The 9,404-nt window shown below is 59.3% G+C and overlaps 5 protein-coding genes and 1 non-coding gene across 6 annotated transcripts; 3 read left to right on the top strand and 3 right to left on the bottom strand.

The window, feature by feature from the left end:
* Positions 1-20: 20 nt before the first annotated feature.
* Positions 21-1,592, bottom strand: B0H18DRAFT_1001876 (uncharacterized protein; the record flags this gene model as incomplete). Its single annotated transcript, XM_048028332.1, has 4 exons — positions 1,498-1,592; positions 798-1,422; positions 577-744; positions 21-482 (listed from the first exon to the last, which is right to left on the bottom strand). Coding segments are annotated over exons 2-4 (1,149 nt in total), but the record flags the coding sequence as incomplete, so codon positions are not given.
* Positions 1,593-2,381: 789 nt separating this feature from the next.
* Positions 2,382-2,504, top strand: B0H18DRAFT_t85. Its single transcript has one exon. It is a non-coding gene; the product is annotated as a tRNA-Ser (tRNA).
* A 258-nt stretch (positions 2,505-2,762) lies between these two features.
* Positions 2,763-4,837, top strand: B0H18DRAFT_1159102 (uncharacterized protein; the record flags this gene model as incomplete). Its single annotated transcript, XM_048035794.1, has 4 exons — positions 2,763-3,186; positions 3,239-3,399; positions 3,451-4,252; positions 4,299-4,837. 4 exons carry the CDS (start codon positions 2,763-2,765, stop codon positions 4,640-4,642), a joined length of 1,731 nt encoding a protein of 576 aa, XP_047894658.1. The 3' UTR covers positions 4,643-4,837.
* A 2-nt stretch (positions 4,838-4,839) lies between these two features.
* On the bottom strand, positions 4,840-5,813 carry B0H18DRAFT_1001873 (uncharacterized protein). Its single transcript, XM_048028331.1, has 3 exons — positions 5,764-5,813; positions 5,615-5,707; positions 4,840-5,555 (listed from the first exon to the last, which is right to left on the bottom strand). The coding sequence occupies exons 1-3, from the start codon at positions 5,799-5,801 to the stop codon at positions 4,859-4,861; spliced, it is 828 nt and encodes a 275-aa protein (XP_047894657.1). The 5' UTR covers positions 5,802-5,813; the 3' UTR covers positions 4,840-4,858.
* A 305-nt stretch (positions 5,814-6,118) lies between these two features.
* B0H18DRAFT_1001871 (uncharacterized protein) lies at positions 6,119-6,906 on the top strand (the record flags this gene model as incomplete). The annotated part of the gene is made up of 1 exon (XM_048028330.1): positions 6,119-6,906. A coding segment is annotated over one exon (519 nt), but the record flags the coding sequence as incomplete, so codon positions are not given.
* Positions 6,907-7,176: 270 nt separating this feature from the next.
* Positions 7,177-8,928, bottom strand: B0H18DRAFT_875171 (uncharacterized protein; the record flags this gene model as incomplete). The annotated part of the gene is made up of 3 exons (XM_048040403.1): positions 7,177-8,002; positions 8,054-8,800; positions 8,861-8,928. The coding sequence occupies 3 exons, from the start codon at positions 8,926-8,928 to the stop codon at positions 7,177-7,179; spliced, it is 1,641 nt and encodes a 546-aa protein (XP_047894655.1).
* Between the last annotated feature and the right edge of the window lie 476 nt (positions 8,929-9,404).

Below are 9,404 nucleotides of genomic sequence, written 5' to 3'. Positions count from 1 at the left end.
TACATCCAGTGAACACATACGTGGTATAGCAATTGCACCGCCATCTGAATGTTAGTCGGCTGGCCAGTAATGACAACCAACCGCTCGCCCTCTCCGCCAGCGGGCGCCGGCGCGCCGTTCATGCCAACGCCCACCGCGCCAGGTTCCATAATCTTGATCTGGCTCGCGCTCATATGCCTGATTTCGTTGATCTTCGCGCCGCCCTTGCCGATGATACACCCGACAAGGTCGTTGGGAATGTAGATCTGCTGGGTCTGGAGCTGCTGCGGGGCGGCGCTGTGCGAGCCGCCCGCGTACGGGTTCGAGTAGCCCGGCACGTATGACGAGCCCTGATACGACGGGGGCCGCCGCGAGTAGCTCGACGGCCTGTAAGACGAGTTGTTGTAGGACGGCATGCGCTCGTTCGCTTCAATGAGGATGTTGCCGATGTAGTAGGTCGCGATGTGGATGGCGTCGGCGACGCCTGACACGCTGAGTACCCGCTAAGTGCACGCGTTAGTCTACGTTCGTTGTTGCGCGCCGTAGCAAAGCGTACCTCTGTTGAACCGGGCAACATGCCCTCGCTTGCATTGAGACGGGCCCACTTGCATCCTGGATCTCCTTGATCTTCGTTCCGCCCTTGCCAATAACCGAACCCATACGTGAGTTGGGGATCATGAACTTGATAGTGACCGCCCGGCTGCCGGGGACAGAGGCCTTGTCAAATGGCTCGTCGTTGATTCTCCGGACGATTAATCCGAACGCCTGGACGCGCTTCAGTCAGACAAATGCCCGCGGGCGTTGACGAAAGGACCCACCTTGGACACTGCATCCAGCGGGCCACTGACGTTCAGAATGCGCTCTGGGTTGCCTGGGATGCTCTCCGAGACCATGACCCTTGCCCCGCTCTTATCCCGGATCTCGTTCACGTGCGTGCCGGCCTTGCCAATGATGATGGAGGCGTCCTGGGTAACGATCAGGCAGCGCATGTGGATGTTGGCAGCAGGTGGCGCGTTCGGCGCAGACGAGTTGCTGGGGGCCGCAGATGTGGTTGCGGAGCTGCTGTCCTCGCGCTTGGCATCTCCAGAGGCCATGTCGGAGGTGGCCTTGTCGGATGGCTGGGTGGGCGAGGGCGTGGACGCCGTGGTGTCGGCGGGGACGTGCTTCATGTCGACGTCAGTCGAGAGGGCGGCGGCGCGGGCAGAGCCATGGACGAGGTGTGAGTCATCGAAGGATGAGGGAGCGCCTGTGTTGGCACGCTTGTACTGCTTCTGCTGGTCGTTGAGGGCATCGGAGGGCGAACGGGAGCGCTTGCGGGTGTTGTCAGCTTCTGGCATGGTGAAGGTGGATTCAGTGTCTTTCAGCGGCCGCACACGGCGGTGGGGAGGCTTGTGGGGAGGGGCACGGGAGGAGCTTGGGACAGGAGGTCGGGCGATGGAGGCTCTGAAGGGAAGGCAGCGGGGGTGGTGAGGGGAACGTGGGAGGGAGGAGACACTGCGCTGGGTGCGGAAGACATACCTTGGACGCTGCGGGCGACGATGAGCGGGGATGCGAGCTCGGCGGGGGCGACGACGGGGACGACGATGGGAGGGTGACGGTCGCTGCGCGGTCTTACTCGAGGATAGGCGCCGAGTTGTTGGGGCTTATGAGGCCAAATCGGTTGCGACCGGCCAGATTTGATCCTGATTGGCCTTCTCGCTTCGTCCCACGTCCCCTGCACTGCAACCCACCCTCAGCCCACCGTCCACGCTCTGCACACGTCCACTCTATATCCACCCTCCCGCATGTCCCTCTTGCCCACTGATCGATGTCACTGTGGCGGTGTGAACGTCGCGCAATCCCTGGAATAATTGCGACCGAATCTAAGGGACTTGTCTCGCGCTGCTCAACCTTCGAATTCCATGATACCACCCAGTCGCCATGCATCATGTATTGCACTAGGCTGCTTTCCCGTAGCAGTAACTGGCCCTCATGTAGAAACATAGTGGAGCCCTTATTCATGATCTCAATACGTGACGGTTGTCGTTTGTCTTATTATCATCGCTGAGACGACTAGTCAAGTAACCACAATGTGCTTGATGGTGAGTTAGGTCCAATGTTTGAGTACTTATGACAGTGACGCAGAAATCGGCTAGTCAGTGGGACCCACAAGCCGGCGTGAATGACAGTCAGGTGGTTGTTGAGATGAAGTTTTAAAGCCATGTGCATGCTGTACTTACTACTACTTACGTGGTACAGCTGTAGTGGTTATCCGCACGAACTGTAGTGGCCACCGGCCACCCCCGAAGATCATGTCCACAAAGTAGATTACGTTCGCTTCACTCACAATCGATGAAGCGGCCTCTTCGGATCTTAGATTTCTTGACCAGGAACTTGAAGATACAGAGAGGACATACCGGTAAGGCGCCATAGCCAAGTGGTTACGGCGACAGATTAGAATCGGCTCTGGTTTATCCTGCAAAGGGCCCAGAAATCGATCCATCTGTTCCTCTTTGAGGGCGCAGGTTCGAATCCTGCTGGCGTCGCTTTTGCATGACCTTTTGAATGAGCTCGCTCAGAGGGTGCAGAGGAAGGCGATGTTACGCTGTGGAAGCGGAGAGGGGCCTGCGCGGCTTTGACGGGCGTTCAGTAGGATTTGCTACCAAATAAGGCAATAGACGCACTGGTGGCTCGACGCGTCGAGGCCGGTGGCTGCAGCGCGCTTGCGTGGGCGGAGCGGGAGCCTCGCGAGTGCTGCTCTCCGCTGCCTGCCATCCCTCCTCCTCCTCGTCGCCCTCGCCAACATGCCAGGTCTACTCCCGACCGTAGAGCAGATTGAGGACTACATGCAGTCGATCGAAGAGCTGCTCTTCTCTTCGCTGCAAGCGGCGACTCCTGATCTTCCCCGGGTCAACGAAGCGATCCATCGTCTGTGGGAGGACGTCTCGCGCTTCGGCCCTCAGTCGCTCCCGCCTCTTCCTGATCTCCACATCCCTGGACTTGGTGCGTTCGAGGTCCCGCCGCCTCCGCCGCCTCCACCACCCCCGCCGTCGCAGTCGTTCCTTCGGCACACAGCGCACTGGGTTGCAGATCACCCTTGGACTACAGCTGGGATCACGTTCGGAGCAGTCGGTGCAGGTTTGCTTGTCGGCTATGGCTACTACCACGCCGGCTCGACAACAGTGAGGGTGAGGGCGTCCGCGAGCTCGGACCGTAGACAAGTCGTCGGTGAGTACACGAGGCGCGACATGCATGCCATTATGCTGATATCCCATCGCAGTGGTCCTCGGTGGAGACTCTCCTTCGGGACTGCCTCTCATCCTCGAGCTCGAGAAGAAGGGTTTTGTTGTCATTACTAGCGTATCGACTCCCGAGGCTGTCGCGGATATTGAACGGAACTGCCATGGGTATGTGCGCGCACTGGTGCTTGATCCATCCGAGGTGCGTACTCAGTAATCGTCGATTCCATTGTCTTACACTGCACTCGCGTAGCCCGAAACGATCCCCTACTTTCTCCGCTCCCTCTCGTCGACGCTCTCGCGCCGCTTCCCCATCACCGCCGCCGGCGACCCACACGCCTCGCCTTCCCACCACCTGCACGTTCACTCCGTCATCTCTCTCCTCACACTCCCTTCCCCCTCCGTCGCCCCTCCCCCAGCACCCCTGGAACACCTCTCCCTGCAAGACGCGTATTCCACCTACCTGACCGCGACGCACATCACGCCGCTGCAGATCATCCAGGCGCTGCTGCCCCTCCGGGCGAACCCTGCACGCGCACGCGATGCCTTCGCGAACAACCTCGGCAAGAAGAGCATCGTCGTGTGCCTGCCTGCGATCGACGCGCGGGTCGGGCTTCCGTTCGCGGGCGCGCAGGCGATGAGCGCCGCGGCGACGCTCCGTGCGATGGAAGTGCTCCGGAGGGAGGTCAAGATGGCCGCGCTGACGGACGCGAGCGCTAGCATGAAGAACATCAAAGTTGTCGTTGTCGATGTGGGAGCAATCGGCGTCGCTCCTGCCAGCGAGCCGGTCCAAGATGTCCGTAAGAGTGTGCAGGAGTGGACGCCTAGCGAGAAGGTTGCGTATGGGACGGCGTTCGAGGCTGTTGTCGAGGAGGGTATGCACTACAGTGTGCACAGGAAGCCGACGGACGTCTCGGTGTTTGTGAACACTATCGTAGATGTCGTGGGCGGTGGAAGGAAGAGCGGCAAGTCCGCGATCAACGCTATGGTCCACTTGAGCATGGCCCGCATTCGTGACTTCATTCGCGGCGACAGGGTCGTTGTCGGTGCTGGTGGTAAGCATCTTTACCGGTTCTCTTTTGTGCTCTTACTGATCCACAGGAACAGCGAGGACCTACGCCTTGGCATCGTACCTCCCCGGCGTGCTCCTGGATACCATCCTAAACATCCCGCACTTCCTCATCTCGATCCGGAACGCGCTGCTCCCCATCCAGCCACATGTCATTCTGCCTCAGTCTACCTACACTCCGCCTGTCCCTCCCACGGCGTCTGTTGCCCCTACCCCTGCACCGCCTGCCGAATCGCAGCTGCCTGCCCAGGAGCAAGCTGTGGATTCTGACCCCGAGCAACATGACAATGCTTCTGAGACGGGCTCCGAGGCGGACGTGGAGAGTAATGCTGGGTCTGGAGTGGGCGAGTCGTGGATCAGCGTGAAGGACGAGTGATCCCATGCTGCGCCACGTCTACATAGGTTCTAATGACATCGCCATGGATAGAGGCTCTACTCCATATTGGTTTTCCGCCCGAGTACGTTGTTTCATTAGTGTGCTTTCTGCTTCAGATCTCTGTTGTACAACGATTAACTGCGGCGCGATGTATGTACAAAATCCTAGTGTATAATGTATATGACGGACTGCATCTTCCTCCGCTCATCCTTCGTCTCATGCATCTATCGCGCTATGCGGCGGTGACCCCTGGTCCACTTGGCCCTTCGCTCTCTGCAGCCACATGACCGTCTTGCCCACCCGACGCCAGGCCCGTCGACGTTTCCGAGACCCATTCTGCTCTTTATCGTGAAGAACCGCATAAGGTATACGATTGAACCACACGACGCATCGCAGATTCCTCAGCCCTCTGTGCTGTGCGGCCTGCACACGTTCCATGAACAGCCGGCGCATCTCCCGCCGATGCAGCCCCTCCGCCTTCTTCAGCGCAAGGAGCTGGTCCGTGAGCATCTTCTTCCTGCCGCTCACCTCGTACTTGTCAAAGTACATGACGGTGCGCCGTTCCGGCTGGAGCTCGAGCCAGTGCAGCCGCGCGTCGTGCGCGTCGCTCATCGCGCCCGCAGAGAGGGTGCCTAAGCGTGGTTCGCCGCTGCTCGGGTCGTAGGTGATGCCGGCGTCTCTGAGGCGTGCCAGCGCGCCGTCAAGCGAACGCTGCCTCTTCCACGCGGACGAGTGAGGGCGGAACTTGACGATGGAACCACTCTGGTTTGCATGGGCTGTGAGCCAGGAGTCGCAGGCTGCGATGGCGGAGGTGTAGTGATCTTCCATGTCTCGGTAGAGGGCGACGGTGCGGTCATTTTTCAGTCGATGCGCAGTCATGTATAACCCCATCTGTGCGGTGTCGATGGGGCTTCTAGGGAAACAGTGAGCTGACTCGGAGAGGAAGCCAGCTGCGCATGGATCGCGGCTCACAAGATAGTTTTCTGGGTCGATGACGACTTAGATGTAGTCTTGATGGATTTGGCGATCTTCGCCCAATGTGAGCAGCTCGACTGGCTCGTAGAACTGTGGTGAGGCGGGGTCAGCTTGTCTGTCGTGTTGCAAATGGCTGCCCAACTTGCCTACTAGCACGCATGTTGAGACAACAAAGCGGGAGCATCTTGCGAGTGACCACATAAGTAGGCCACCGGCTTCGAATGCGCACCTATTGTCGGTGCGCACTGGCATTGTAGAATACGTTGCCATGTCGGATTGTCACGGTCGGGTGGATACCGATGATCACCCTGTCCACACAAGCAAACGATAGCAGCAGAAGGGACGTGATGGCCTCTAATGAGATCTTGTGCTTGACCGTGGTAGCACAGTCACTGTTTGAGGGATCCCGAGAGTATTGTTCCCCGACATTCGCAGGGGAACAATACAGCCTGCATACGGAACATCGAGACCTTGAGAGGTCAACAACCTGCATCAACGGAGACCGGCGGCAGCCGGTTTCACAAAGACAACGAGCAGAGGCAGAAGAAGGACCTTTGTAGTTGTTCGCGCACAAGCATCATGGGTACGCCGCTTGCCCATACCGAGCCTCGCTTCGCCTGACCTCTGGCTGGCAGGGATCTCGCTGTGGCTCGTCCCGACGCCCAAGCAGACCGCCCTCCTCAAGCGTGTCACGGCGATCAAGCGTAGCTCGCCCAACTCGCCCTCCTCCTTCCCCGACTTCCACCCGCACGTCACGCTCGCCACCACGCCCACCGCGTCCGGGCTCAAGGAGGCCGTCCCCGCGCACCAGCCCGCGATCCGCGCCAAGTTCCAGTCCGTCGACGTCGGCGAGAAGTACTTCATGTCGGTGTACGCTAGGGTCTTCGACGTGGACGCGCTCGCGGCGCTGCGTGCGCATCTCCGGGGTCGTCTGGGCGAGGGCGCGGTCCCGCCGATCCCGCATGTGTCGTTGTACTATATCGACAATGCGGATGCGGAGGAACGCGAGCGGGTGAGGGAGGAGCTGAAGAGTCAGAGACGGGTGTTAGAGCGCGCGGACGGCGTCGCATTGGATTGTTCGGAGGACCCAGGGAACGCGAGTGACGCGAGTGAGGTGCTCGAGGGCATTGACGGTGAAGAAATATGGATCATTCAGTGCAACGGTCCTGTACCAGGGTGGGAGGTGCTCGATAAGATACAACTCAGATGAAGGTCCTGGACGCGGAAGGCTCAGGCGTTGTACGATTAAGAGGGATTCAATGACATGACGGTCTTTATACACGAGATCAACGAGTCAACTGGAACGCTAAGTGTCATATCGGTCATGCGATGGGCAAGTATGGCTACAGGTATGTCAAGGCGGATGGATGCTACAGAGTCATGGAGATGTAACCGGAACGAGTGAAGCAGAGGCGCTAGCGCATCGAAAGCAGAAACGGGGCAGTGAGAGCAACAGAAGGGCGAACGAGCAACGAGAGGCACGAGAGGTCGAAGGTCGAATTCTACAGGCGAAGGTGCGTTGGGAGGAGGATGCAGCCGATGGCAACTATGCGCAACTTTCATGCCCTGGAGTACCCAGGAAGCGCAGCTTCCGAGTAGTCCAGCATGTTATTGCTCGAAGAGCTTGGGCCCGGGGCAAGTAGCAGGTCCAGGCTCGTTACGGAAGACGTCGGTGAAGCGGCCGGGGATGAACGTGGACTGTACGCCGGAAGCGGCACAGAATAGTCGATCTTGCGGTCCCCGTTCGCGTCGAAGAGCTGCGAGTACGCCGGGAGGGATGGTGCATACGGTAGGCTCGCCATCGGGAATAGCGCCGCGGACAACGAACCCTGCGGCTCATCCATCGAGGGTACTTGTGCGTGACTCGAAAGGTAGCCCAGAGTGGTCGGCTCAGGCGCGTTGCGCTGGATGCGCGCGAAGCGCAGCGGGACGCTGAACTGCAGCACCTCCGTCGCGCGCTCTGGCTCTTCCTCCCCGCCCTCCGACAAGTCGTATGTGCACGTCATCTTGACGTGCACCATGTGGCTCACGACGAAGAGCGGGCTCTTTCCCGTCTCGCGAAGGCGGCGCGTACCGGTCTTGGAGCTCCGGCGCGTGTTGTCGACGGGGATGTGGGTGCGGAGGGAGAACCACGTCGATGTGTTCTCGGGCGCGGCGTCATCCTTGAAGACGTAGCCGTCGCCGGCGAGAGCGAATTGGCCGAAGGAGTCCCTGGGGAGGAGCGACCGGGTGTCAGTGAGGCTGTGGTGCGACGGAGGGACGACTGCCAAGCCGACATCGTAGTAAGCGTGAGCGGCGTTGGGGTCGCGCAGAGGTCTGCACGGAGGCTGTTCCGAGGCCGGAGGGACGGGAAAGAGCGTCTTGTACAATGAAGAGGGCTCCGAGCTGTGCGCATATAGTCAGCTTCCTTTCAACCTCGGGGCGAGGGGTACGTACCGGCACTGTTCCGACTGTTCGACATCAGCAGAGAAATCGGTCAAGCGAACGCGTTTGCATTCTGCGTCCGGGAGATCTTGCATGCGGAGACGCATACAAAGAGGGAACGACGAGTCCTCAACGTCGGTGTAAGTTGGTACCGAGATGACCGCGCGTAGCTTCGACATAACATGAAGAGGAAACTTGGATGCAAGCTCTACATCAGCCCGAGGCTCGGCCTGGACGCTATAGTCAACGGTAGGGCGACTGTTCTCCCCGGAGACGTTGATGTAGCGGTTCACAGTAACGGGGCACGCGGGCGCGGAGACGACACGAGAACGCGAGCGGAACGACGAACAGCAAGCCGAGAACCACGAACGATTTGCGTCGTCGTCGACAGTGAGGAATTTGGCCGATGCGTAGAGCGCATAGCGGGTGCCGGCTTCGCCCCGGTGGTCACCATAGACTGCAGATGCCGGAAGCCAGCCAGGGGCGACCAGGTTGTATGCGACGCTCCAGACGCAGGGCTTGTCGTCCTCTTCATGCCCTTCGTTGCTCAATTCGATGGTCTGCCCAGCGAGAAGCTCATTCGAGAGACTGCAGACGCGGAACGGGACATAGCCGGTGTCCTCGGTGATCAGTTCGCACTGGCCCTCAAACACCATGGTGAGAGACTGCAGTACGATGCGGACGGGTTTGCGACGTTCGAAGAAGGTGAATGGGGACGAAACGGAGATGACAATGTCTCCGGAAAGCGAATACGCGGTGCTGCAGCAGAAGGCTACGCGTGAGCTGCATATCCTCGACATGACCACACAGAAGACTCACGACTTGTCCGGCTCGCCGTACATATCCAGCGAGGCCGAGTGTGGCTGGATCTCTATCGATACAGACATGTCGTTAGTGGCGTGAAATCAGAGGCGTTGGGTATTCGAGCGGCGGCTGAGGTGGTAGGAGCTCGGGGCATGGAGGACGAGGCGGACGTGTTATATACGCCTGGCGCGCCGCTTAGCGCATGTCTACCATGCTGTCCAGGATAATGGGACGGCAGATGGGGCCTGGCGATGAAAGGAGACGCCTGCTTTGGCCCTCCTTTTGTCCCGTGGCCTTTGTGCTCCCAATCGAGTACAAGGCGTGGCCGCGCTTGTTCACCGCTTCATCAAAATTGCCCTTTATGGGACCTTAGTCAGCCACTTCGACCGCCTGCCGATCGCCGTCGATCGCAGTAGTACATACGGCGCTATAAGTTCTACGTAACGTAGTGAGTGCATCGATGAGCTTTCTGTCACGTAGCCCAGAGCCTCTGTATGCGCTGTCGTCAATTTTCACCGATACGGCCATGAACGGCGAGCCAAGGTACTACTACAGGCAT

Source organism: Fomitopsis serialis, assembly GCF_022376445.1.
Source record: "Fomitopsis serialis strain Sig1Antser10 chromosome Unknown B0H18scaffold_25, whole genome shotgun sequence".
NCBI classification, from domain to species: Eukaryota; Fungi; Basidiomycota; class Agaricomycetes; order Polyporales; family Fomitopsidaceae; genus Fomitopsis; species Fomitopsis serialis.
This window is presented reverse-complemented; position numbering and strand designations above follow the sequence as displayed.